We start from the raw sequence: 27,623 nt of genomic DNA, 5'->3' as shown, positions 1-27,623 counted from the left end.
GTGGGAAAGAGCCCTGGAGAAGGGAATGGCAACCCACTCCAGGATTCTTGCCTGGAGAATCCCATGGACAGAGGAGCCTGCAGACTACAGTCCATGGGGTCGCAAAGAGTCAGACACGACTGAGCTACTAACACACACACACACACACGTCTTTGTTTAACCTCAATAAGAGAATCATTTATTGATCAGCTGTTTACTGTAATTCTTAAAACTTAAGACAAATTCCATATGATATTACATATATGTGGAATCTGAAATATGACACAGATGAACATACCTATGAAACGGGAACAGGCTTACAAACATAGAAATCAGACTTGTGGTTGCCGAGGTGGCGGGCGCATGGGGAGGGAAGGATTGGGAGCTTGGGATTAGAAGATGCAAACTGTTATATGTAGGATGAATGAACAACAGGGTCCTACTGTACAGCATGAGGAACTATATTCAATATCCTGTGATGAACCATAATGGAAAAGAATATGAAAAAAATGTTTATACACATGGATAACGGAGTCACTTTGTTGTAGAGCAGAAATAAGCACAGCGCTGTAAATCAGCTGTGCGTGTGTGTGCTAAGGCGCCTCAGTCATCTCCGACTCTTTGCAACCCTAGGGACTGTAGCCCGCCAGGCTCCTCTGTCCATAGGACTCTCCAGGCAAGAATACTGGAGGGGGTTGACATGCCCTCCTCCAGGGGATCTTCCCAATCCAGGGACTGAACCCGCATCTCTTAAGTCTCCTGCATTGGCAGGCAGGTTCTTTATCACTAGTGTCACCTGGGAAGCCTGTACATCAACTGTATTTCAGTATTTTTAAAAATTAAAAAAAAACTTTAACTTTTTAAATGATGGATCAATGAATTGTGTTTTTCCCAGTCTTGGTAAGTGTTCACTAGCTAATTTAAAGACTACACCTGAGAGGCTTGTTTGGCAATAACCACCTGTCCTATTTATTGCCTTTGTAAGTCTGCTGAAGGCAATGCTTATCAGTGGGAAAATGTCAAAGTTGAGGATACCATCTCTTCCCTGGTGACATGATTCATTTCAGAGATGCACTAAGGCATTTTATGCATTGTCATCGAGACGTCCTTGAGATGTGTTGTTGGAACCCAGAGCCAAAATCAAATAGGGAGAGGAAAGCAACTGATCTTCTCTGAGCTCTGCCAAGAGCTTTACCTACTTTTTCTCCTTAATTTACTCTTTACAATGAATGTACAAATAAGCACCCCATGTTATAAATGGAAGACTTAAAGACCATAAAGTTTTAAGTGGCTTGCTAAATTTATCCCATTAGTAAGTGTTGGAAACAGTCATTCAGAGTCTAATATCCCTAGAGCCCCCTAAAACATAATGTGATGATTAATACAAAATATTCAAACACAAGACAGTTATCTGTTGCTGAATGATATTTATTAGCTTAATAATTTGGGCCTGCCCTTAGCATTAATAAGCTTCAGCACTAGTCACAAGGTTTTCATTCACTGATGGGGAACTTCTCTTGTTTTAAAAAATGCAGTTAGAGAAAGGCCATCTACTTCTTGGGGGCTGCAGTGACAGCCGGCTTCTCTTCACGGGTGATGGGAATGGTGCGCTCGGGGCCAGAGGCCTGTTTCCTTGGTCCATTCACAGTGAGGACCCCGTCAGACGACAGGGACGAAGTAATGGCGAGAGGGTCCACGTCAGCTGGGATCCGGTATTTCCTGTGGAACTCCCGGGAGATAAAACCATGTTCATCCTAAACCAAGAGAAGGAAAGAGGTAGATAAGAACAGAAACAGCATTACTTGTCTAGAACTCAGACATCCTCCTTCCCCTTAGCTGTGACCAAATGCATGGCAACATAAGAGAAAGCGAAACCGTTATTCTGTTGGGTCTATGATGGAATTGCCTAAGTGGTCACTCCTACCAATGAGAATCTGAGAGGTCTGAACAGCCAAACTTCTTAGCTCGCCAAGCCCTGAGCTGTGGATATGTTCAGCGGTATTTCCCAAAGGTTTTAGATCAGTGTTTGTTGGGCCTGCAGGATTTGGAATATCATCTCTATTTAAAGGTTGAATCTCTTAAGGAAGCCCAGAAATTGTCCTGATGCTTCAGGAATGTTCAGAATGTTCCAGACCAATAGGTCTAATAATGATAATAACAAAAACAATAATAAAGACTATACCCAGGAGAGACTGATCTAAATTAAATCATAGCAAAACTGAAACAGCCTGAGGACCTCACACTATACTATTGGATGCACAAGTTTCTGTGTTATAACTAATCAGTAAGAAGCAAACTCACTGAAAAACTCTCCCAGAAAGTAATGAGAAGTTATTCCATTCTTTAGAACTCTCCTGAAGAATTCCAGCCCTAACCTTTATACCTCATAAATCTCAAGCATTTATTTAGACGGGCTGTCAACTGATTTTCACATGGGTCTAGCATATTAGGAGCTGAGTACAGCTCTGAAATTTAGGCAAACCAAGTAGTTCAGCATTAAGATGGGCTAAAGAGAAGTGACTTCTGGAATACCCAAAAGTCTCAAATTCAAGGGCCTTCCAAGTGCATGCAGTTAATACAATTATGTAAAACAATCAGAGGTCTGAAACCACTATTTAAATCAGTGGTCTTCAGCCTTCACTGTGCATTAGAATTCCCTAGGGAGCTTTTTAAAGCTCTTGATTTAAATGATTTGGGATATGCCTGAGCATTGTTTTCTTTTTTTAATTCCTCTGGTAATTTTAACTTTGGTAAAGTTGAGAACCACTGGCTTAAACAGGAACATCCCATCTATCCCTGAGGCGATCAAATCAAAATAAGCAACAAAGATCTGGCCAAAACAACAACAGGTTTATCCCTGTTCCTGACCCCAATGGCTTAGGACTGGAATGGTGCCGGCCTCAAGGGCTGAGGGCAATATCTGGCATATAGCATGCCCTGGAAAAAGAGCAGAAGAGAAAGTCAGCTACATACCTGGCGCTCTTCATGTTTGCCATGCACCTCAATCACATCTCCCAGCACCTTGACCTTGAGTTCCTCTGGGGAGAAGTGCTTCACATCCAGGTTGACAGAGAATCTGTCCTTCTCCAGACGCATCTGGAAATAGCAAGGTGGGGACGGGGTAAGAGAAAAGGGTAGGAATGTAAATTATACTAGTACAAGCTCATCATTCTGCAGATTTGCTCTCTGTCCAGGTAGTTTATCCTCCTCTTTTTAGCTAAAAATTCCATTTTGAATAAACATGCCCTCTGGCTCAGGGGCATCACCATAGTGGTACCCTAGGCACATGACTTGGTCATCAGGCCCAAACTTTTATTGACAGGGACAGGGAAGAAGACAGGCCACCCAGGGGACAAAGCACAAAGATGGGTCGTGGCATGCCTTCTGCTGCTTCTCCAAGCCAATGCCTGGCCTTGTCATTTGTCTGTGAGACAAAGGCCCCTTCTTCTTACTCAGGTCTCTGCCAAGTTTCCCACCCACTCAATCTGGAATGTTCTGCTAGCTCCCATTGTCCTTCCAAAGCCCTTGCCCACTCAGCTCCTGTTTACTCACACTTGAATATTTTTAAACCAGAGTGTTATCTGTGACAGCTTCTGTCACTCTTATCTGTTCACCCCATTTTCCCACCGTCTTAGGACAACTGGTGGGGGGTCCCTAAAGTGGACCTACATTCTATCCTCATTACACTTGGACCCAGGCCAGTGCCCTGTCACAACCCTTAGAAACCCAGAAAATCAGAGATGAGGGAATAAAAAGGAAGAAAATAATGGTTGCTGTCTCCAGCTCCATGCAGCAGGGGTGGAAGCTCAGGATAAGGTAAGACTGTCTCCTGGCTCTGAAACTTGAGATGACAGTATTTGTCAGGAGTGTGAGGTGTTAGAAGAGGTGAGCAAAGGAGTCTGAAGGCAGACTGTAGATTGTTATGAACCAAACCAGAAGGGGACATCCTACCCAGAAGATAAGGAAGAGAGAATGACCTTCATACTGCATGGAAAATGTAAAAAATAGGATACAGAGGCACACAGAATACAAATAGGTGACTGGGGAAGAGAGGAACTAGGGACCTCATCTGTCTTCACTGCAGGACACACAAGTGCCTAAGAGATGTAGGACCCTCAGGCACAGAGTTGGGCCAGGAGGAAAAGGACAGTGATGGAGATGCTTCCAGAAGGTTCCAGAAAGAACTCTCCTGTCCAGGCAAAGGGGAGACTTACCTCGGAGAGGCCAGTGTCAATCCAGCTGGGTGCCCGCAGAAATGAGGGCGGCCGAAGGTAGAAGGGGCTCAGGGAAGTAGAAGCTGGGAAGAGATCAGACTCCAACAGGTGCTCGCCAAAGAACTGGTCAAAGAGGCGGCTGGGAGAGTGGAAAGGGAAGAAGGGGCGGCGGATCCAGGGGTGGTGGATGGCGATATCCATGGTGGTTAGGTGAGTGTGGGGGGTCAGCTGGCTGGTCAGCTCCTTCAGCTGCAGCTGCGGCCAGCCCCTTATATACGCAGTCTTGTGAAGCTTCTGGAATGGTGATGTCAGGGGTTTTATTATCCCAGCTCACCGCCCGTTCATGGGGACTTGTGATTGGGGATTTGGCAGTATGACACATACCCAGTACTCACTGAGCTAAGAAAAGAGAAAGACAAACGCGCCTGAGCTGGCCAGTGACCTGTCCTGGTCTTGTTTCACTAGCTTTCTGTCCACACCCCATGGCACCCGCCCCCACCCCCTCCTCTGGAGCTGGGACTGAGTCAGGAATCCCAAGCAGCGGGCAGTGTGGCCCTCCTCCTCCCCTGCAACCCTGCATGCCAAGGGAATGGGGCCAGCAGCTATCTTGGGCCTGGGCAGGAACTGGAATCTTCCTAGGCTGAGCCCCAGGGACATTAACTCTTTGTGGGTCCGTGGGGGACAGCAGTGACCACCAGCATAGCCGTGGCAGGTTTCCACGTGGTGCTCTGGGTTGCCCTGGGTTCAGAGAGGACCCCGACATTCGGCGGGGAAGGCTCCTCACCCCACCCCCAAAGAAAGGGTAGAAAGTTGTTTGCATATTTCATTTTCTGTGGCTGGCAGAACCTCAAAATCGAGGGGAGAGCTGTATGAAGTAGGGTGCCGGTTGTCTGCCACTGGGGTGGCCAAGGGGAGGTGGAGAAAAACGTGCAAACTGTTGGTAAGGGTCTCAGCGGGGCGTCTCCGGGCCGTGGGCAGCAGCCTCCCCACGCCGGCTCGCTCCGCAGCCCCGACCCCCAGCTGTCCCGGTGGGGGAGTGCGGGGGGGCGGGCAGGCTTGTGACAGCTGAAGGGTGTGCAGGGGAGGGGACGGGGGTCCAGGCGGCGCGGGTCACACGCTGGTGGCGGGCGCCCGCCGCCCCTCCCCCGGGCTCCGCACTATTTTGGGTGGTGTAGACCCCGCCCCCACCCCCGCCGCGCCCCGGCTCGGCGGCAGCTGGAGGGGTCCCGCCGCGCCTGTCGGGGCCGCAGCTCGGACCGGGGCCGCCGGCGCGTCTGCAGTCATGTCGGGCCGCTCCGTGCCACACGCCCACCCGGCCACCGCCGAGTACGAGTTTGCCAACCCGAGCCGCCTGGGCGAGCAGCGCTTCGGGGAAGGTATGGCACGGACGCCACCCCACCCCCCTTGCCTCCCACCCCCACCTCCGGAGATTCTGGGCTGACCTCCCAATGGTTACTGGCCTCCACCCCACTCCGGGCTTAACTGAACTCCTGGGGCGAGTCCTCTCCCACCCCAGACTCCCCCCTCGCCGCCCCCTCCAAGCGGGCGCGCTCCCCTTCCTACTGGCCTCGGGGCAGACTGCTGCCCGCAGGGCTCGGAATCTGCCCCTAAGCGCCCCCGCCGCCCAGCCCACCCTGCCCCCCAAGGGCCGTTCCCCCTCTTCGGCCCACGCGGACCCGGTTTGCCTTGCTCTCCGCTACCCCAGCGTGTTCCCTTTCTCCAGCCCCTCTCCCCAGCCGCCTCCCTCCAGCCTGCGGGACCCTCCCCTGCGGCTCCGGCCTGGGCTCCCGCCCCCTGCAGGCCTCCTGGCCTCTCACTTCACCCTCCTTCGCACCCCTTCCTCCGTCAGCCCGCCCTCTCGCCTTTCTCTCTCTCTCCCTCCTCTCTCCGTCTCGCACGCAGGCCTCCTGCCAGAAGAGATCCTGACCCCTACCCTCTACCATGGCTACTATGTCCGGCCCCGGGCCGCGCCAGCTGGGGAGGGCAGCCGGGCAGGGGCCTCCGAGCTTCGGCTCAGCGAGGGCAAGTTCCAGGCGTTTCTGGACGTGAGCCACTTTACCCCAGATGAGGTGACCGTGAGGACTGTGGACAACCTCCTGGAGGTGTCCGCCCGGCACCCGCAGCGCCTGGACCGCCACGGCTTCGTGTCGCGGGAGTTCTGCCGCACCTACGTCCTGCCGGCCGACGTGGACCCCTGGCGGGTGCGCGCCGCGCTCTCCCACGACGGCATCCTCAACCTGGAGGCGCCTCGGGGCGGCCGACATTTGGACACAGAGGTCAACGAGGTCTACATCTCCCTGCTCCCAGCGCCCCCTGATCCCGAGGAAGAGGAGGAGGCCGTCGGTGTGGAGCCCTGAGCGCCACAGACCCAGCGCCCACTGAACCCCTTTCTAGCTCCCGGCCCGTGATACAAGCAGCTGCCCAGCACCCCGGAGGTAGCAGCATCCTTGGGGGAAGGGAAACGTGCATGGTCACAATGTATGGTTTGGTCCCTTGGGACGTGTCATAGCATTATTTTTGTGTTTTGTGTTTTTTTTTCGTTTAGTTTTGGGTGGAGCTGAATAAACCCAAATCTCAGGGCCTTGTGGTGCCGCTCCCTATTCTGTGGCCTGGAGGAGGGGATGGGCAGGGAAGGAGACAAAAAGGTCCTCAGTTAGGTGGACCCAACGTCACAGCACTCTGAACTCACACGTGGATGCTGAGATCACACCCGGAAGCTGACACTGGCTCCGCATCAAATTCCTGCCCATGATTTTCTCACAGTGCAACAAAAGAGAGCGTGATCCTGGGAGGGGAAAGGGATATGCCATCCAAACAGCCCGGAGGGCACTGTCTGAGCTGGTGATTAGAGACACAAAAACAAGGGTCTCCAGACTGTCTGGCCTGTTTTGGGTAGGGGCTGGGAAAGGCTTTTGGATGCAGAGTTGCCTAAAGCCCTGGTCTGCCCACGGAAATTGGCCTCTGATTCTGAGGGATTGAGAATGCAGATACAGCAACACAGACACAGAAGCCTCTGCCATTGTCGCTGAACCACAGTTTCCCCACCCTCTGCCTGGGAGGGAAAGCATTTGTTTCTAATCTTGAAACATCCCAAAGAGAAGAATCCCTGCATCCCTCCACCCAGGCCAAGGGTATTGGTTTGGTGATGATGGCCAGGGAAATTTCCTTTGGAAGTAGAGTCTTAGTGCTAGAAGTATGGCATATTCTGGAAAGCCTGGGGGATTGACCTCTTAATTACTTTCTGTAATCAAAAGAGCTTGAATGTATATGATTTGAGGAGTGTGCAGAAGACTGCCTTGACCCCAAATACATCTTTTACTAGGTTGTGATGGACATCTGAAATTCTTCCATTAAAGTGGTTGGTTGATTCTTAACTTTTTTATAGACCCTTTTTGAAAAAAATCTTACAAAAGCAATAGATCCTCTTACCAGAAAAATACACATGCTCTGAAATGTGGTACACAATTTGAACAGGTTTACACAGCTCTTGAGATCCATTTATTTGCCCTCTTAGGGATCTGTGGACTGCCAGGAAAAGAACCCTCACTTAAAGAATTCAATTCTTAGTTAAAAGATTGCCATCTGTTAAAAATTAAAGCATGCCTTAGAGAAATAACTATTGATACATCCTTTTGTTCGCTCATTCAGCAAATACTTATTTAACCCCCAAATACTGTGGTATGGAGGTTATACACTGTAAATATAATATAAAACTATGCTCCTTTGTTGTCTGCTCTCAGGAATCTTAACATCTAGTTCAGAAGAAAAAGAATTTTAAAAGGATCCTCTTTAGACTTTTATTACAACAGCTTTGCTTTGATCTGTTTTATAATTTTACTTGAGCTTCATTTAAAAGAAGTTTCCCGAGCTAGAAAAAAGCTGCAACCTCCGATTTTGTCCAAATTCCCAACCCACAAACACTCTGAAGATTATTAGTCAACTTCTGGGATATTTTTAGTGACAGAGAGCTTAGAACTTCATAGAGTAGCTCAATTAATTTTCTTTTTGGACTTCTTTTGAACCAAAATCTGCATTTCAGTAACTTCTGCCCATTGGCTCAAGTTTTGTCTGGAAAATAAGTGGAATCCTTCTTTCCCTTGAGAGTCTGCTCAGATATTTAAAAATAACCATCCTGTCCTCCAAAAACTTCCCTTTCCCAATGAAACATACCTAATTCTCTTAACCATATTTTATAGGACTGTTCATACCACTTATAACTCAGACAACTTTCTCTTGAATACACTGCCTCTTGACAGTGTAACTTGAAATTCAACATGTAAACCTAAAACTGTTATTCCAATCATGGACTGACTGGTATATACTTCAGTGGATTAATCAATACCCTTGTTTATCACTCTAGACTTCTATTAATGCTGCTTAGAGTGTATCAGGTTTTCTGACTGCCACAACACAGTGCTGGTTCCTTTGGAGTTTCTGGTCATATAAAAAATCTCTAATTTCCTTAAATTAGGGAAAGTAGCTGAAAAGGGACCAGATTATGAAGGGCTTTGAGTACCAGGCTAAGAAGTTTGGGCAACAGGATGAAAAGAATACAATTAATAGTAGAGTACAGAGTGGATTGCCAGGAAGAAGCATGGTCATGAAATGAAAGGCTAGTGCAATGGTTTAGCACCAGATAGTAAAATAAGATGCTTTACCATCTAACAATTAGCTGAGAATAAAAAGTAATAATAATAACCATAGCTAGGACTTACTGAAAGGGTCTCATGTGTCAAGTCCTGGATTAGAGTTTTATATATATTATCTCAATTTTCCACCACAGTCCTATAAGGCTGTCACTCTTTTATCCCCGTTTTTCATAAAGAAAGAAGATGGAGGAAGAATGACTCTCTGTGGAGTACAGGGCTGAGTGCTGGATTCCGAACATCCTTAAGGGACACACAAATAAATGGGCATTTAAACAATACACTAAAGATGGGGTGGGAACACTGAAGTCAAGCCGTATAGGTTCCACAAATTCTCCAAGAGTCCATATTTTCTACTAAGGAATTTGCTCAACCACATCCTAGTTGCCAATGAGTGTGGAATGAGTCTAACTTCGGACATTGGAGAAGCTGAGTCGAGATTAAATGGAGATTCCATAGTTCTGTACTGAGGACGGTTAAGTGAGTGGTTAAGAAGCGCTGAGACCACTCCAATCATAAAATCATGTGATTTTTGACCAGAAAGGGGATTAAGTAATAAATTCAGTCCTCCATTTTCACAGGTCCTAGAAAAAAAGTAATTTGCCCACATTCATTCCCCTGGCAAGAGAGAATGCAAAAGGAATACATTTCCCTAAATTTCAGTTTCCAAAAGAGTCCAATCTTCAAACTCAGATTCTGGACAGGGATAATAAGAGACTAATACCAATGACCTTCAAAGTGAAACACAAACCTGGGGAGTGCTGGGGAAACATAAGTAAAACTTTGATTATAGAGGATATATTTCAATGACAGTGTGATGTAGTACAGAAATATTTCCTAAGGAAACACTGAAGCTTGAGGCTCAGAGTTCACGCTTTCTCAAAGCAGCCCCAAATCCCGAAGGTGAGATGGCTCTCACCTGGACCTCGTGTGTGTTCCTCTACCCTCTGGCTGGAAGCAGTCACCTGGGAATCTTTCCAGCAGGTGGCTTCCAAAGTCCAACCTGTTAGGTTGAAATCTGACACTGACAGAGACTCCCCGGGAGCCACTGGTGAAAGCTGAACCGGGAACCAGGAAATGCACAAGCCTCTTTCGGTGGAAGAAGAGCTGGGCTCCCTAGAAGACAGAGCACCATGGGAAACCAGCTCTGCTGCGGGGGAAGCTGGTGAGTAGGGGGAGAGGTCGGAGGGCAAGTTTTCTGCTGGTGGACAGAGACCCCAGGGATAAGAGAAAGCCTGCCGGGAGCGCTCTGCCAACTCCCCACTGTCACCTGCTTCACCTGGCACCCCCAGGAGCAGCACCCCATTCTGTGCCCCCTCCTTTCAGGAAACCTCAGAAACACAGCCAAGGCAGCTGTCTGCCAAACGACGAGGACAGGGATGGAATGGTGAATCGATGTTTTTTTGTTTGTCTTCCTCTTCCTCCTCGTTCCCTTTATTCTCTTCCTTTCTCCCCCAGATAATGGTAATAATTTGAGAACTTTATTATGTTCCAGGCTCTTAATAATCTCCTTTAATTTTCCCAACAATTCTAAGGGAGGTGTGGCCTTACCCCTTCTGTTTTACAGCTAAGAAGCTAAGGCTCAGAGAAGTTAACTAATTTGTCTGAGGTCACATGACTGGTAAGCAAATAAAACCAAGATTCCAACCCAGGCCTGACTTCCAAGCCCCTACTTTTTTCTTGGACTATACCATACAGAATGTGGGATCTTAGTTTCCTGACCAGGGTTGAAATTCTCACCCCCTGCTCTGGAAGCACAGAGTCAACCTTGGACCATCAGGGAAGTCCCTCAAAGCCCATACTTTTAGCCACTACACAATACCATCTCCAGAATCAAGTAAATCAACTGGAGAAATGTTTATTTAAAAGGGGAGAAGTGAGGAGAAGGAGACTATCCTTGGAATGTTTGAATATAACTTTCACATTTGTTTGCTGTGTGACCTTAGGCAAAGCCTGTGACTTCTCTTCTTCCTCATATGTAATGTAGATAACGTGATGTATGTTGTTTAGATCACAGACTTGAAGAGCAGATAACATGGGAATGCCTCAAAATAAATGAATTAAATTGTCTTTATTGTTCTTTCCCTGTATTATCATCACTGTTGTTAAATAGCAAAAATTCAGCCAAGTAAATTTTCAAAATTTAATTGACGTTATTGAAGGGTTCATGATGAGGTAGCATCTTATCTAGCAAGTAGAAAGAAGCTCTCAGAAGCTGTACATAATGGAAGGTTCTCATATAGGCAGAAGAGGGAGGGGTCAGGGAAGAGCAGATGATCTCATCTTCCTTTGGGCAATGGAAAAGGTCTATGTGACAGACTACCCCACTGGTGCTGACCAGATAATTCCAAACTGACCATATAAGACTATGTTCCTGGAGAAGGTTGAAACTCCAGTTAGACTGGGTATCAAGCCATGGTTTGATGATGTGAGCTTAGCACAAGCAACACCATTCAAGGCCTGTTATTTCTTTTTAACATGATAGTCCCCTGGACCTGGTTTTATCCTGTCCGCTGCTTTCTTCTATACTAGTCCAGGCCTGCATCTGTCTTGAGGATGTCCTGTTTCTGAATAAAGTGTCATGTTTAGAGAGATAGCTAAGGTACATTGAAAAGCACATTGGATTCACGTCCTGTTGCTACTATTCATTCATGTATCTGTTCACTTGTTAAACAAATATTTTATTGAATACCTATGTGTACCAGCCATAATGGTAGAGTCAGAAGGCAAAGTAAAAATAAGAAATTTGGTCCCTGCCTTCTTGAGTAAGATACCAAAGTTTTAGGGCCTTAGTTGGCCCATTTATAAAAGAACAAATAATTTTCCAGAATATTGTTAGGATTTAAAAAACAAATGAAGCACATTTACAATTCTGAGATATCCTATAGACAGAAGACATCTAGAAACATAAAAAATTCCAGAGGAGGGGGTGTAAAGTGTCTTTCACTCCCTTCTTCCCCAAGTCTTCATATCCTTCATGTTTGGGTATTTCTTCCTCTGATGATGGTAGTCATAGTAGTCAGCTTTGACCAATGCTCGTTATACACCAGACACTTAGCTGAGTATTTTACATCTATTATTTTATTTAATTTTTACAGTAATGCCATGAGGTTTAAGTTCTATTATTATCTTCATTTTATTAATAAGAAAATGGAGTGACTTCCCTGGCAGTCCAGTGGTTGACTCCGTGCTTCCATTGCAGGGGATGTGGGATTGATCTCTGGTCAGGGAGCTAAGATCCTGCATGCCATGTGGCACAGTCAAAAATTTTTTTAAAAATAAATAAAATGAAAATGGAAGCTTCATGAAGTAGAACACTTGCTAAAGATCATAGAGCTAGTCTGATATTATCAATCTAAATCTAGAGCCTGGCTAGAAACACTACACCAGATAACCTAACCAAAATATGTATTTTTTCCTCTTGAATATTAGTAGGGTTGGATAAATATTGTTCTTCTCTATTTCTCATTATCTCAAACTTCCAGAAACTTAAAGGCACTATGACAATTGAAAAGATTTTTATTAAAAAAAATTTTTTTATTACAAAAGTAATACATATTCTCTGTAGAACATTTGGAAAATACCAAAGAGCAGAAAGTAAGAAACAACCATAAATAGAAGCACCCAGAGATGACAGGAACATTTTAGTGTATTTCCATGTAAATCCTTTTAAAATTTTTATATGCATAGTTTTTATCCCAAAACATATTGGCTTTTTATTATCTTAGTAAAGAGGAAAACTTTCCATGCTATTAGGTGTTCTTCCAACATCTTTCTTAAATTGATGTATGATATTCCATTGATTGGAGATGCCATTTATTTAGTTAGTTCCCAATGTTGGACATTTAGGATATTTCCTATTTTTTGAAATCATACATAATGCTATAATAAATATCCATATATGCACCTGTCTGATTATAGGCTAGAACTGCTACATCAATGGTTACATACATTTATGTTTAAGGCCTCTCATACTTATTGCCAAGTGCATTCTAGAAAAATTGCACCAGTTTTTACTCTTACTACCAATATAGGAGACTACCCATTTGGTTTCCTTAATTCTGAGCTAAAAATAAAATCCTATCACCCACGAGACTAACTGAATATTCCATCTGGGTTCATGTCCAGGCATTGTGCAACATCCAACTTGGGAACAGGCTCTGCTCACTAAATCTGAGTCACCTAAGTGCATCTTATTTTAGAATTATTATTTTCTTTATCAGTTTAAGTAGAAGTAGGAAGAGAGGAGTGACCAGGGGTGAGGACTTAGAGGCTAGGATTAGGCTATGCTTATGCAATGTTAAGAGAAAGGAAGAGCTGAAGTGGCAGAAGAGGAAGTAGAAAAACCCAGAAATAGTTTCTAAAGCTTTTTTTCTGAACCACCTGTAGAGTCTGGATGGAGACTAACTGCTCTCAACTCAGCAAGCTGCATTAAAACTAAAAATCAAACCAAAACACGAATCTCTGTCAGATATGTGTGGAAAAATCCTAAGTTTTCTACAGTAGTAAAACGAACCTGATTTAGAAGTCCTCTTCCCCCTGTCTTTTTAATTAGCTAAAGAAGGAAACTTCCTTGGGGAGACAGAAGTCAGACAAACAGAGTTGGCTCTGGTGCGAGCTGGAAATGTACTAGCAAGAAAAAGCATCCGGAGTAAGCCACGAAGTATTCAGCCTATTTCCTCAGACAAGTGTTGTTCTCTGGCCATCAAACAGTTGACACCACGTAGACTTGCTGGCTCCATCGGGGACCCTAGGGGCTCAGAAATAAGTATAAGAGAGCTGTCCTGCAGCGAAGGCAATGTAGCTGAGTCACTTACCAAATTCAGAGCTTCCTGGGCTGTGGACGTCAAAGGTTAAACTTCTCTCTCTCTCTGTTAATTAGAAACAAAGACAAAGAAGCAAGGACGGGGGTCACCCGTCAGGAAAGGGCTTTGTGGGGTCTTAATGAGTCAGCCTTGGTTGTGGCAGCTTCTGTGACTCTGTTGATAGAGACCCTGAAAAAAAGAAGCGAAAGGAAAAGCAAGAGGGTCCCTGAATCCAGGAATATCCCCTTATTTGGCAGGATTCCCTTGCCCTCTGCTGGGATTAGCCTGTTAGACAATCCCAGAATAGCCCTCAACCCAACTACATCCCCGGCATGTAGCGCCTGCTTGCCTGGGGCTATATTTTGGGTTTGGTTGTGTCAGTTGTACCACTCCACCATCCAGAACCATCCCTTTGGGAGAGGTGTGGTACCCTTGAGAAATGCTCTGGGGCTGGCTCAGGGTGAATCTTTGTTAGAGGGAGGTGAATGAGGGTCATCCCACCAGAATGTTAAGGAGACCACAGAGCAAAGGATGCAGGAGGGAAGACCGAGGCCAGGTTCTTACACATGGGTGATCTGTTTTTCCTTTCACAGGAGCTGTACATCAACTTTCAGAGGAAAGAGAAAATAGGTAATGGGAGTTGGGGGGTGTGGGGTGCTGGGGGAAGTGCAAATTAGAGAAAAGAGGATAATAGAACCAGTGTCTTAAGAAAGGGTGTAAGGTGGGCGCAAGGCTAAAGGGAGATAGTACACCAAAGAGATCTTTAGGTTTAAGACCACTTCTGAAACTCTGAACCTCATCCTTTCCATTATCTAAGAGTGGCAAGATTGGTTGTTCATTCTTTCATTCATCCAGCAAAAATTTACAGAACACTTATAGCGTATGTGAAGCACTCTGCAGGATCTGGAGGAGGCAGAGAGGCATGAGGGGAAGGGTACACCGAGGGTCTGGCCCTAGAAGAGCTGAAAATAAAGTCTGAGGAGAGAGATACACATAAACAGAGAATCGTAATACCATGTACTAGTGCTCCTAACAGCACCACACTCAGGCTGTTACAGAAGGGGAGGAAACACCCATATTGAAGGAATAATAGCAAGTTTATAAGGGGGAAGAGAAGCAGGGGAGCATGCAGAAACAAGGAGAGGAGAGAGTGACTATGAAAAGTGACCAAATATTTGCTGTAGCTGAGCTCTTAGCACATTGCACTGTAATAGTCTGTATGCTTCTGTCTCCCCTAGTAGACTGCAAGCTCCCTGCAGTGGAGAAAACAGCCAACTCATCCTTCTATCCCCCAGAATGCGGACACAGAGCCTGACATACCATGGGCTCTCAATATATAATTGTTTTGGGTTTATTTTATTTTATTTTAATTTATTTTGGCTGTGCTGGGTCTTTGTTGTGGTTCGAGGACTCTGTTGTGGCACACGGGTTTAGCTGTTCCTCTGGCACGTGGGATCTTAGTTCCCTGACTAGAGATTGAACCTGTATTCCCTGCATTGGAAGGTGGATTCTTAACTACTGGACCAGCAAGGAAGTCCCAACATAAAATTGTAAAATTATATTCACATGGTTAGGTCTGAGAAGAAACATACACTGTGTTACCCTCAATTTTTGGAGGTCTTGTGAGCTACACAAGACCAACAGAAAAAAAAATTGTAAAATTATGTTAGGGCTGCTGAAACTTTAGGATGGAAGGTATTATTGGCAGATCGTAAAAGGGCCAGGTTGTATACTCTGCTAAGGAGTTTGGATGTGGGAATGGTGAAGTGAGAGATGAGAGGACAGGCAGGAGATTTAGTCAGAAGCCCACCGTAAAAATTTAAACAGTGATTTGAAGAGGGCAATTTCAATAGAGACAGAAGAGAAAGCGGATTAAAGTCGGATTTCTTCCTCTCAGGGAGCCAAGCAAGACGAACACTGAGGTTGCAGCAGCAGCAGCAGCCGCAGCTTGAGCGGTGGCGGCAGCTGAATGACACGGAGGTAATGACAAGCCTCGGTCCCTCCTAGAAGGCTGTTCAGACCTGATACCCCAGGACTCAGCTTTTCCAGCCCGAGACAGAGGGGGAAAGGGAGCAACCAAGCCAAGAATCTCCCTTAACGCTGTTCGTTCCTCTCAGGACACAATGGGACACATGTACGAGCAGGTGTTACCGCAGCCTGAGTCTCAGCAGAGGAGCCGTCAAAGCCTCAGGTCGGAGGACAGCGGCTTGTATTATGCAGACATTCAACTGTACAGCCTTCCCCAGCCACGCTCTGTCCAGGAGGTGAAGCACCTACAGTTAAAAAATGCTACGGAGTATGCGACCCTTCGCTTCCCCCAGGTGACACCTCGCTATGACAGCAAGAACGGGACCCTTGTGTGAACCCCGATGGGGAGGCACTACCTGTCGGCATCATTTCATCACTACGGCTCTGGGGGACTGGCTGGCAGCCTAAGAACAGTGGACACGTTTTAGGCTTAAAGAACTCCAGAGCCCCCGGAATTGCAAACTCCCAGTCCTGCGCTCAGCCTCGTCCTATCTCTTAGTTTCCACCATTAGCAAATAGCACCATTAGCTTGAGTTACCTGGGGGTGGATGGAGTTGTACAGAATGAGGGTGCTAGGTTGAGTGTGCAAGAAGGTGGGCTGTTGACCCCTATCTTTGCTCCTGCCCTCAGGGAAAGTACAGAAAGAACAGGTTCCCCTTGAAGCACTTGCACTTGAGCTGATTTTGTTGGAGTTCGTTTGATGGTATCCCTCCTACACACCTTCAGCTCCAAAGCTAAAGAAGAGGTGCTCTGGAAAGCATTCAGGGCTCTTGTACACAGCTCCTAGATCTGGGTTGGGCAATTTCCTCAGAGGCTGGGTCAAAAGGGCCCAGACCCTACATGAACAAGTGAGGGCGGGACTGAAGCATGGAGCAAGCGTTTTTGGACCATCGATTGCAAGGACGTCAAGTCACTGATGTCGACAGCACTGCGAGGCCCAGAAACTTCCCCTTAAGCTGGACTGTTTTCTCTCACGGGTGCGGAGCCGTTCGGATCAATAAATCGCATAAGGAACCTGGTTGGGTGCGTTTTCTTGGGTGGAGGTCTGCGAGCTCTCATTCAGCCTCAGGGCAGTAAGGAAGACCAACCACTTTCCACCGCCCTACCAGCTGCTATGGAAGCAGAGCCCGGGTGCGGTTGGCAAGCTCTGAACGCTACTTCCCAACCGCGAAAGGAGGGGCTCCGGGGCGGGGTCTGGGCCGGTAAGAGGTGGGTCTAGTAGTCAGGGGGCAGGGTTCTGGGAATCAGGAGGCGGGGTCCGAGCCAGCAAGAGGCAGGTCTAGACGGGCAGGGGGCGGAGTTCTGGCCCTCAGGAGGCGGGGTCTGGGAGGCAGGAGGCGTGGTGAAGACCGGCAGGCAGTGCGCTCTGGGCCATTAGGAGGCGGGTCTGGACAAGCAGGGGGCGGGGTTAGGGCCGTAGGGGGCGGAGCCCGGGAGGACGAAGGCGGGCTCCCGCCAGCTGGAGGCGGATCGGTCCAGGCCGGGCTCTGCCGTCGCCATGGCAACGGGCACGCAGAGGCGACACTACAGCAGGAGGAGGCGGTTCTCCGAAAGGCTGGGGACCGAGATGCGGAACCAGACACATCGACGATTTAAAAGGTAGGTGCTGAAAGGTGGTGGGTACCTGGAAAGTATTATTATCGCCGGTTAAACTTCCCAGATCAGAACTGGGGGCAAACGGAGGGGTGAGGGTGTGGTGGGAAGGAGGTGGAAGTTTCAGGTTCCAAACCCCCTCAGAGCTTTCGCAGGTTCTTAAGAGTGCTGTCCTTGAGTCATACGTTCAGAGCTTGAAGACTTCCCTTTCTCAAGCTGTACACCATTCTCCCCAAATACCGCGGCCCCTGGCTTTGTTCCTGGGAGGAAAGATTCCTTAAAATGGATAGTATTGAAAAAAGAAATGGCAGCGAAAAAAAAAAGTCAGAAATAATAGAATCAATTTCTTAGAGTGTTTGTGGGAATTTAAAGCACTCGGAAGAGTTCATAGCATGTAGACGAACGTTGGCTGCTGCCATCATCATTATCACCACTATTATTTTCTGTGTCCTCTGACACAGAACTAGTGCGAGGGGATTTAGAAGATGTGGCTAGAACCCCACCTGCGCTACTGATCTGCAGAACAACCCACTCACCTGTTATTAGTTGTGGGTAATAAAATGAACTCTATTTCCAAGGGTTATTTCAAATAAAGTTAATATAGCTGATAGCCCTTTCTAAACTTCAAGTGCTTTATAAAAATTTCTGCCTTGAAATATAAGTGCTCCCATTCTAGGTTAAAACTGGATTCTTGAGGATGAAGGGAAAAGTGAGTCAAAAGCAGAGCTCCTGTATTTCTCCTCATTGTCTTCAATGAGGAGATGGTTTTTTACTTAATGGAGAAAATTTTCACATATTGAGGTTTGAGAAAGTCATTCCAACTTATTGATGATTTAACTTGAATTTTGTGCTAACTAAAACAGCCTGCTTGTGGCTTATCAAACATACATTTTACATCTGCTTTAATCATTATAGAAAAGGGTGCACTGACTAGAAATACAGAACATGCATGTTAAAGATTAAATGCCTCTCTTCCTGGGACACCAGTGCTGTTACTCCTTCATTGATAAGATTCTCTTCCCAAGTGCCAAGGCCAAACTGACTTCCTGTGTATGTGCTGATCCGTTTTTTTGAAAAATTGAAGAAATAAATCTCCGACTTCTTTGATGTTCTTTGTTCTGACAAGATTTAAAACCGTGCTGAAAATCATGCTTCTCCAGAGCAGTTGCTTAGAGTTATTTGAGAGGCTATCTCTGGGTTATAGTCCTCAGGTTGGCTCAAATAAAATTCCTTTCTACTTCTATTATAGATTGTTTATTGATTATTTCTGTCAACAGAGTGATACATTTAGGGTAGAGGGAAAACGCATTCTTGCTTGGCTAATGATAGGGAAGCATTTGTTTTTGCTTTTTTACTATTAAAACCTAAATGATTAGTATTAAAATGCCATTGGGATAGCCCTGTTGTAATTATAGTATCTTGGGCTGGAATTCCTGCTAACTGGGGTCCTATTTTTTTATACTTCCAGATGAGTTAAATGGGTTAGCCTGGAGTAGGAACCTAACCCCTCTAAATAGGTTTAACTTTTGGAATTTTTTTTTTCCTGACCTGTATTTTTGCCCATATCTTTCTCTTCCTATTTTAAGGTGGCCCTGATCTGGTTCTTCTGGGGATTCTGAAGATGGGTACCCAAGTGGTTATGAGACTCTGTAACTCCCTGCTGCCAGCAGAGCCCTCTGTAAGTGTCTGGCATTCTATTGAGAGAAGTGTGATGATGTTAATGGAATTTCAGTACAACTCAGCAACTGGGGGATTTCTCCATCAGGATTCAGATCCTGGAACAAAACCGTAATATGTTTGCTTTCTTTTCTAGCTTCCCCTTCTTGTGGAAAGACTGGCTCACTTGATTATTATCTTTTTCTGGAATTAATAAAATCAGGCAGAGGTTGAAAATTTCAAGCAATTAATCAGAAAATCCCATGGACAGAGGAGCCTGGAGGGCTACAGTCCATGGTCAGAAAATGTTGGACGCAACTTAGTGACTAAGAGCGGCAGCAGTCAGAACATATGGGTTGTTTAAAAGATTTCAATAACGTTTATTATATAAACAATGTACATGAACCATAGAATTTGGGAACTAGTGCATTTCTTTAAAAAACATAATCCTTCTATATAGCAATCCTGTTAATATTTTAGAATATTTTCCTCTGGTCTTTTTTCCTACATATATTATTTACATATTTGAAATCATATGCACACAGCTTTTGCCTTTTGTTTTTTTAACCTAATGTTTATTAATATGCAATTGCTAAAATGTTTGTTTGAATATGAATACAAATGTTTGGTATTCATCATAATAGCTGTAATTTTCTTCTTTTTTTTTTAATAGCTGTAATTTTCTTGACCATCTCTTTGTTGTCGGATTTGTAGGTTCCTCTCCCTGCGTTGTAAATGTGTGTCTGTGGTTAGTTGCTAAGTCGTGTCTGACTCTTTGCAACCTCGTGGACTGTAGCCCGCCTGGCTTCTCTGTCCATGGGATTCTCCAGGCAGGAATACTGGAATGGGTTGCCATTCTCTTCTCCAGGGGCTCTTCCCAACCCAGGGATCAAATTCGGGTCTCCTGCATTGAAGGTGGATTCCTTACAAGTTGAGCCGCCAGGGAAGCCCCACATTGTAAATAACTAATTGATTTTCTCATTTAAGACGTTTTTCCCTTAGGATAGAGTTCCAAAGGAGAATGCTAGGTCAAAAGATGTGGACATTTTAAATAATAACTTACTTTTTAAAAGAAGAATTGCAGTGTTTGATTTTGTATGCATTCTTCAGAAGCAGAGGGACATCAGTTGGAAGGTAGGAACGTCCTTGTTAGAAATGTGGCGACCTCTTTCAGCGAGACCCAGCGTCCTGGAGAAAGATTATTTCATGATGGTGGAATTAGTCATGTGCAACCCTAACACATTATGAGTGGCAGACCAGAGATAATGCGGGCATTTACAAGTGTTTTGTATGAGAGAAAAACTTAGGGTCACATCCAAAACTTCCACTAGATGGCGCTAGTCTTAATCTAATTTTTTTTCCCATAGGATAGCTGGCAGATAACTTTTAAAATGTGAATTTTTAAAATGCATGTAGGATATATTTGCATATCTGCCTTGGTACAGTTTATATTAAGCACTAGCATCTGGTGATTACTTTGGCAACATTCTACTTTAGTCTCACACCATTCTGTCTCTTTTTTCTTTTTTCTCCCCACTCAGTCTGGCACAATCACTGTACACTCTGTCCCCATGTATTAATATTGGATCCTCTGTTTTACTAGTCTTCCTTTTACTATCCTTCCTTTCAGTGTTGTTTCTTGCCTCTGTGTGTGTGTGTTTATGTGTAACTGTGACTTCTTGAAGTTTTTGCCAAAGAATAGGACCTGGTGCTCCGTATACATTTAATGAATGTTTAATGAAAGACTGCATTGATGAAGGAGAGGGAAATATAGGAGGATACTAGAAATTATTTATACTTATCTTCAAGATACAGTAAAAGAGACCAAAAAATTCACATTTCTAAACGAACTATAAAATACTAACGTATAGTATAAGAGCATGCTATCACTTTTAGATTTTAAAGAGAAGCCAATATTTACTGAGCATATACTATATGCTATGAAATATTCTTGGTTCTAGACATAAATCAGTAGCAAAACATACAAAACTCCCTGCCCCCATGGAGCTTATGTTCTGGGCAAAAGGGAGGCTGACAATAAACAAGTATATATAGAGTATCAAAGCTGGTGATGGCTGTTAGGAAAACAAAACAGGCAAAGAGATCTGGGAATGCTGCCATGAGGAGGTGGTTATCATTTTGTGTAGAGTGGTCAGGAAAGGCCAAAAGGATCAACAGCTTTAGACAGAGAATGAAAGAAGAGCAGGGATGCGCCACGGGTTATCTGGGAGGTGAGTGTTCCAGACAGATTACCATCAGCTCTGTCTTGATTTTAACATCAAGAGTGGTCAGAGGAGTTCCAGGAAGAAGTGGGACTTGAACTACGCATCGTGAAGATTTGAGTAGCAGAAGTGTGGAAGCTTCTAGGCAAAGAGATAGTCATGAAGGTATAGAGGTGACAAGGAGCCTTGTGAATCTATGAGACCGTGAGGAGCCTACAAACAGCACAGGCAGTGAGGAGGGGGAGGCCTTAAGCCGGGCGTGAGGAACCTATATCTGACACGCTAGCAGAGGTCAGTGTTTGAAGATGTTCAAGCAGTTGAACAGCAAGATGAATGTGTTGTCTAAGGAACATTAAGGGATGCAGACTGGCAGAAAAGCCTGGGGACAAAGAGGTGCAGTTTAGGAGCCAGAACGCGTTTGGGACTTTGCTGGTAGGCATGAGCCCTTTTGTGTACATGTATTTATGGTGATTTCTCTGAAGATAAGTGCAGTAGAAATTGTAAACATATGTTACTGCCAAGGAACTTGCTAATGTGAGAAAACAGAAAAAGATTAAGAAATTATTTCAGTCATTTAAAATATTTCTGTTGACAATTTTAATTGTTTGTTTATTCAGATTTTCTTTCTGCTTCTTTATAGTCATTAATGATTGCCCATAATAGATGTGTTAAATTTTACATAGGTGTGAATTTCACACTTCTTAGTTCTCCGCAGGGAGAAGTCACAGTCAATATTTTTACCAAATGACAGTTTTGTTTAAGGTTCAAAGCTTACTTAGGCTAACATGTTATTGTTTGTATTAATAGAAGTCATGAATGAGTTTGCCAGGGTTTCCTCCACTGGCTCATTCTTTTATACAACTAAAAACATATAGTAAGTTCCTTCTATGCTGTAACATCATATAAAAGTTTTGCATAATGATTAAGAATCTGGACTTTGGCTTCCTTGCTTCGTAGTCGAATTGAGGCAAATTATCCTTTAGATCTCTCTTTCTGTATGTGTAAAGTGGGAACAATAAAAATAACTTACTAATTGTGGTAACTGTGACCATCAGCTGAACTAATGTATATAAGTGTTTTAGTGCAGTGCTTGGCACATAGTAAAAGCTCAATTTTGCTATTATTAGTACTGTTGTAGGTAGATATTCAGGTAAGTTTGGTTAGTGAGGAAAGTATCTGCCTTTATTGGTTTTTGAAAATTTTTATTTTATTCAAGTATTATTGATTTATAATGTGCTAATTTCTACTGTACAGCAAGTGATTCAGTTATACATATATCTACATTCTTTTTCATATTCTTTTCCATTATGGTTCACCAGAGGCTACTGATTATAGTTCCCTGTACTACATATACAGTGGGAGCTTGTTGTTTATCCATTGCCTTCAATGTTAAAGTAAGGCAGGACTGAGGAAGCTTGGTATAATTTCAGAAACCAGGCAACATGGCAGAGTTATGCAGAAAGCAGCTTGCTTGTACTCTTTGCCTCTCCTCCAGGCAGAGTGAATAACAGGCCTGCAGTGGTGGGAGTGGTTCCAGCTACCCGGACAGGCTTGCAGTTTTCCCTTGTTCGGACATCTCGGGGTGTAGATCATTGTCCCAGTTGAACTAGCCCATTCATCCTCCCAGCTCTTGTGTTGATATCACAATAGGGTGAGATGGAGAGGACAGAAGGAAGAGGAAATGTTAGTGTTGCTTAGAACTAAAGCTTGACTCTTTACCTGGGTCACTTTCTAAGTCAGACCATGATAATAAGTATGATCAATGTATCTCTTGAGCCAAAAAAAAAAAGGGGGGGGATTATCTGGTCCATCAAAAATTTTGTGCTTTTTCCGAGTCTGAGAGCCAGACTATATGTGAACATATTATAATTTGGGGAACATTCTAATAGTTGTGTGGGGACAGTGGAACAGAATATTTTGAAATTACACTGCCTAAATATAAATGAATTAGTATTCAATGCAGTTTAAATTTTGGTTCCACCCTTGCATTTGCCACATTTTCAAGTTTTCATTAGCCACATGTGGTTAGCGGCCACTGAATTGGACAGCACAGACATGGAATATTGCCACCATCACAGAAAGATCTGTTGGACATTTTTGCTGTGGGATATGTGGTTGGTGTTATTATAAGCTTCCAAGGAATAGTGCAATCTTGGCCCACATGCCCTATAATAGATTGTGTGTCTATTTACCACAATTCTCTCTTAATTCCTCCAGCAGACAGTGAATGGCATAGGACTGGGCCTCAGAGGACTTTGGTTCAGATTTTAGTTCCTGTATTGACTTGCTACCCGAGGGCTCAGCAGGGCTCCTGCATTGCAGGAGATGCGATTTTGATCCTTGAGTCAGGAAGATTCCCTGGAGGAGGGTACGGCAACCCACTCCAGTATTCTCATCGGGAAAATCCCATGGACAGAGGAACCTAGCAGGCTAAAGTCCATGGGGTCCCAAAGAGTCGGAAGCAACTGAGCACACATTGACTTTCTAAGTGACTGTGAGCACCCATGCTAGCCTTGGTTCCTTTCTCTGTGAGATGAGAGAGTTGGGCCAGGTGAGATCTTTTTTTGGAGCTTTAAAAATCAGTCATTCACAGGTCCTACTTTGATAAATAGCTTGTCCTCTGAGAAATAGTGACCTCTTGGCATAGATGACTGTCACAGGAGTTGCCTCAGTATTTTTTGCTGTGTCCAGAGCATGCTGGGCTGTCAGCCGATCATAATCCTCCAGCTAGGGATCCACCAGCTGGGTGTTTTGGTTGCGCATCACTATGTATGTAGATGTGCTGCATACAACTTTATGCTCTTGGAAGTTTCACACTTCTCTTTAAACAGGGGGCTTGTTGCATTAATTTGCGTTAGTGACTTAACTGAGGGTGTTACACTGTAAACTGTGGAGGTGGCAAGGGGAGTTCTTGGCAACCGAATTCGCCAGCTCGAAGGATGGGTCTTCTGACTTGTGGGCTGCTCCGGTTGAGTTTGATGTGGTGTCATGGCTTTTCCCCCAGCCTTAGTCAGAATTGAACCCACAGCATTCACCAGCAGCAGTCACTTAACACCTCGGTTGACTTCAGCTTCCTGTTTGCTGTGGTCAGGAGGTGTGTCTTTTCTCAGAAGCATCTTTGTGTTTAGCAGCTTTAGACTTTCAGGGAAGATAAGGCTAGTTCGGCTCAGAAAAGGATTTTCTTCTCTAGTGACCTGAGGAGGAGGCCATTAGGTTCAATAAGAACCATTACTGACTTTTCTTGCTAAGGTACTAATGAGGGTTTGGGGAGGGAATCTGGCCTTTTGCAAAATCACCAGATAGAGTTCTAGCTCCTCACACAGCCTCAGTCACTGCCCCGCTGTTTCCCCGGGGCAAGGTCTGAGCTTCTGTGAGCCCTAACACTTTGGAAACCCTTCCCCCCATCTGGGGTCACGAGGTGTAACATAATATGGGTGTTCTTTCAAGCTTCCAATTTTCCTATAGAGACAAGAGCAGTGCGCTGAGAGTACAGATGACTAGTATTTTTAAAAATAAATAAGACCGTTGACCAGAGTAATGAGAAACAGAGGGAAAGCGTTCTGTTTCACTTGAGGAAGCTTTTATCTAACTCTTTCCAAAGCACCAGGAGATTTGGCGGTGATTTTCATTAAAGCCCCATTTAATTAATTTAAAACCCATTTAAAATATAGGTTTTACATTTTATCAGTTATTTTAAAAAGAAAGGAAGAAAGAAAGAAAGTTTTTTGGGTAAAGCTTTGTTCATCCTTGGCTTACCCTTGATGTATCTGTTGTTATCCTGTGACTGATTTACCATTATTTTATTAAATGTATCCTAATACCATCCATAACTAAAGTCTCTCTATCTTCTTTTTGTCTCTTCCTTCTGTTTCCCCTTCTTTAGCCTGACCTCACTGTTTGGGCCCCAGGTGGCAAAAGGTTGCGGTTTTCGGCCAGTCTGCGGTGGGTGGAGGGGGAATCTTATAATTCAGTCGCCGTCCTACCCACCGTCGGTGGGGCATTTGAGGCCTCAAGTTATCAGAGCGTGTGTGTGTGTGCGCGCGCGTGTGTGTAGCGCATGCACACGCCGCCATGCCCGCCTGTGTGTCAGTGCGGGCGTGTGCGCGCGCACGCGCGTGTACCCTGGGGGCGCGCACAGATTGCAGGACTCCCCGCTGCAGACCTGCCGTGTGCGTCTGTGTGACCACCAGCGAGCGCATGCACCAGCGGCGCGCCCGCCGGCGTGTCAGTGCGTATTTCTGTTTGTGTGCGCCCGTGCCTGTGTAGCCTCGGGGCGCGCACACACAGCGGCACGCCCGGCTGCAGGCCTGCTCTGTGTGTGTGTGTGTGCGGCGTCTGCACACACTCCCGGCCCGGTGTGAGCGTGCGTGTGTGCGCGCCGCGGGGCGCTCCCTAACGCACACCAGGCGGAGGCGCCCCCGCCAGCGCCTCTCTGCCGGGTGCACGCCCAGCAGTTTCTATAGGAACCGCGGCAGCGCCCGGGCCCCTCCTGCCGAGCCCCGCGCGAGCATGCCCAGTGGAGGCCGCTAGTTTGGCCCGGGTCTGGGTTTCCAGTAAGTGGCATGCGGGACTCCGCAGACATCCCAATGAGCTGAGCCCAGAGGCTTTGTGTGCACCGGGAGGAGGAGGCAGCGGCCGCCGGCCCGGAGACCCCGCCCGGGGGGCCGGCAGGAACAATGCTAGCCTGCCTGACCCGGGGGAACTTACTGGACGTCCTGCAGGAGGGCTTCAACGAGGTAACTGTCTGCCCCTCCCACTCCCCCGGCCCCCTCGCGCTGGCGCCGCCCGCCTCAGCTCCGGGAGGGGTCCTCCTCTGCCCCCATCTTCACCGGGACCCCAGGACGGTCCCCCCACAGAGCCCTGAGGAGGCCAGGGTGGTGGGTACAGTACTGTCGAGCCTGGTGGAATCAAAGGGCCGACCTCTCGCCGCTATACTGGGCCGTGACCTTCCACGGTAGCTGGCCAGAGCCCGGAAGACAGGGCCACAGATTTCAGAGGTCCTCTCCTTCCAGAAGAAGTGGTCTCCGTGCTCCCCGGGGTCCTCCTTAAGGAAGCCTCCAGGGAGGCCCGTGGATATATGGAAAGGGTGCTCCTTCTGGTTCAGTGGGTAGGCTGAGGGAGGGCCGGGGTGGCCGTGGCCTCGGTAGAAAGTTTGAGAAGGCAGGGTGAGTGGGTGGTCCACAGAAAGTGCCCTCTTCATGTTCACATCTCTTTCTAAATCTGGGATGGTGCATTTCTCCTCACCCTCGGGCACGATTGGCAGAGAGGACTGAGCAGAAATTTCTGGGGTGGAGAGTGGTGTTTGCTCCTTTCTGTGGAGAGTTGGAAACTGGGTCTCAGTCCGACTGGCAGTATGGACTGGGGCTGACCGGGGGAGTCTTTCTCTCCGCACTTGTTTTCTCTCAGAATTCTGGTACGTTTCCATTCTCTTCTCTTGTAGCCAGGACTTTCTGGTTCAGGACCGTTGCCCCTTGGGATTTGCTGCTAACCTCTTGCATTGCTTCTGCACCCCACCCTTGGGTTGCCTTAGCTCAGCATCCAGGGAGACCCCTGCAAGCAGAGGGGGACCCTGAGTGCCACCCTTCTTCCTTTCTGTCTCCCTCCTTTTCTTTCTGCCTCTACCTCTCTTCCCTTTATGCCACTCTTTAAGTTTCAGGTTTTTTTTTTAACCAGTTTTTTTGTTAAACAGTTAAAGAATGAATACATTTGCTTCTTAAATATGAACATTGCAAGCAAGACTGAGAGCCTGGTCCACCGCTGCCATCCTGGCTTTCCCCAGAGGTAACCATTCTCATGAATTTGCGTGTAGCATTTTCTTTCTACATCTGCACTACAGGCTCTTGCCTTAATTCCTGTTTTTCATTAAGAAGCTCTGCAGCCTGACCTGTCTGAGAACCTTCCCCCTGTCCTGGCCCCTGCGCCTCGTTCCTCACGCAGAGAGTTTCAAAAACTGCACAGATGCCATCTCTACCTAACCAACCAACCGAGTCAGAGTTTTCCTTTGGCTGGGGGGTGTCGCAGCCTTTACGGGAGGGCAGAGCTGGTGTCCCGCCTGCACCGCAGAGATCCTCATCTTTGCATCAGGTGCTTGGAACACACGGAAGGGGATTGTTAACCGAGAGGTACAGTCTGAGCTGAAACACAGACAGGCCAGCTCTTTGAGTGCTTCCAGGATTCCTGGCTCCTCTTTTTTCGCTCTCTGCCTCTGGGCCTTGAGCCTCACAGAAGCTCTTTAGGCCCTCTTCTGACCTTCCATTTTTGTAAGTCAGACCCCAGGATCAGGTTCCACTGTCTTATTGGGGGAGGAAATCAGCACAGAGTGAGTCCTGGTCTTTGCCATCTGCTCATTTCACTTCCAGACCTTTCAGCTGAAGAGCCAGGTACACCAGGAGGCTGGACTGTCTTTTTTTTTTTTCTTTTTCATGCTTTGGTGCTTCCATAAATGTCCCGTGGCATTCAATTCTTAGAAAATATAAGGGC

At 46.1% G+C, this 27,623-nt stretch overlaps 4 protein-coding genes across 5 annotated transcripts in view; 3 read left to right on the top strand and 1 right to left on the bottom strand.

Moving 5' to 3' along the window:
* Positions 1-1,386: 1,386 nt before the first annotated feature.
* Positions 1,387-4,502, bottom strand: CRYAB (crystallin alpha B). The gene is made up of 3 exons (XM_065946178.1): positions 4,194-4,502; positions 2,953-3,075; positions 1,387-1,733 (listed from the first exon to the last, which is right to left on the bottom strand). The coding sequence occupies exons 1-3, from the start codon at positions 4,392-4,394 to the stop codon at positions 1,530-1,532; spliced, it is 528 nt and encodes a 175-aa protein (XP_065802250.1). The 5' UTR covers positions 4,395-4,502; the 3' UTR covers positions 1,387-1,529.
* Positions 4,503-5,272: 770 nt separating this feature from the next.
* On the top strand, positions 5,273-6,774 carry HSPB2 (heat shock protein family B (small) member 2). Its single transcript, XM_065946177.1, has 2 exons — positions 5,273-5,569; positions 6,096-6,774. The coding sequence occupies exons 1-2, from the start codon at positions 5,476-5,478 to the stop codon at positions 6,548-6,550; spliced, it is 549 nt and encodes a 182-aa protein (XP_065802249.1). The 5' UTR covers positions 5,273-5,475; the 3' UTR covers positions 6,551-6,774.
* A 3,082-nt stretch (positions 6,775-9,856) lies between these two features.
* On the top strand, positions 9,857-16,677 carry C9H11orf52 (chromosome 9 C11orf52 homolog). The gene is made up of 3 exons (XM_065944727.1): positions 9,857-10,004; positions 15,542-15,624; positions 15,762-16,677. Exons 1-3 carry the CDS (start codon positions 9,917-9,919, stop codon positions 16,005-16,007), a joined length of 417 nt encoding a protein of 138 aa, XP_065800799.1. The 5' UTR covers positions 9,857-9,916; the 3' UTR covers positions 16,008-16,677.
* A 504-nt stretch (positions 16,678-17,181) lies between these two features.
* Positions 17,182-27,623, top strand: part of DIXDC1 (DIX domain containing 1) — a 75,592-nt gene continuing 65,150 nt past the window's right edge. Inside the window, exons 1-2 of one of the 2 annotated variants that reach the window (XM_065946175.1) lie at positions 17,182-17,271; positions 18,852-18,943. In XM_065946175.1, coding sequence (XP_065802247.1) covers positions 18,887-18,943 — 57 coding nt within the window. In that variant the 5' untranslated portion in view covers positions 17,182-17,271; positions 18,852-18,886. Of the gene's footprint in view, positions 17,272-18,851; positions 18,944-25,426; positions 25,880-27,623 lie in introns of those variants that run through there. The other variant, XM_065946174.1, reaches the window with a different exon arrangement.

The sequence above is a fragment of the Muntiacus reevesi genome, chromosome 9 (assembly GCF_963930625.1).
Source record: "Muntiacus reevesi chromosome 9, mMunRee1.1, whole genome shotgun sequence".
Taxonomy (NCBI): domain Eukaryota; kingdom Metazoa; phylum Chordata; class Mammalia; order Artiodactyla; family Cervidae; genus Muntiacus; species Muntiacus reevesi.
The sequence above is the reverse complement of the archived record's forward strand: the minus strand, read 5'-3'. Positions and strand labels throughout refer to the sequence as shown.

Excerpts from the sequence above, each read along its gene's own strand:
- CRYAB (XM_065946178.1), bottom strand. The coding sequence starts at position 4,394 with ATGGATATCGCCATCCACCACCCCTGGATCCGCCGCCCCTTCTTCCCT. Across the intron at positions 3,076-4,193 it reads TTGACACTGGCCTCTCCGAG|ATGCGTCTGGAGAAGGACAG; the intron begins GTAAGTCTCCCC and ends TGCTATTTCCAG. Across the intron at positions 1,734-2,952 it reads GCAAACATGAAGAGCGCCAG|GATGAACATGGTTTTATCTC; the intron begins GTATGTAGCTGA and ends CTCTTGGTTTAG.
- HSPB2 (XM_065946177.1), top strand. The coding sequence starts at position 5,476 with ATGTCGGGCCGCTCCGTGCCACACGCCCACCCGGCCACCGCCGAGTAC. Across the intron at positions 5,570-6,095 it reads CGAGCAGCGCTTCGGGGAAG|GCCTCCTGCCAGAAGAGATC; the intron begins GTATGGCACGGA and ends TCTCGCACGCAG.
- C9H11orf52 (XM_065944727.1), top strand. The coding sequence starts at position 9,917 with ATGCACAAGCCTCTTTCGGTGGAAGAAGAGCTGGGCTCCCTAGAAGAC. Across the intron at positions 10,005-15,541 it reads CTCTGCTGCGGGGGAAGCTG|GGAGCCAAGCAAGACGAACA; the intron begins GTGAGTAGGGGG and ends TCTTCCTCTCAG. Across the intron at positions 15,625-15,761 it reads GGCAGCTGAATGACACGGAG|GACACAATGGGACACATGTA; the intron begins GTAATGACAAGC and ends CGTTCCTCTCAG.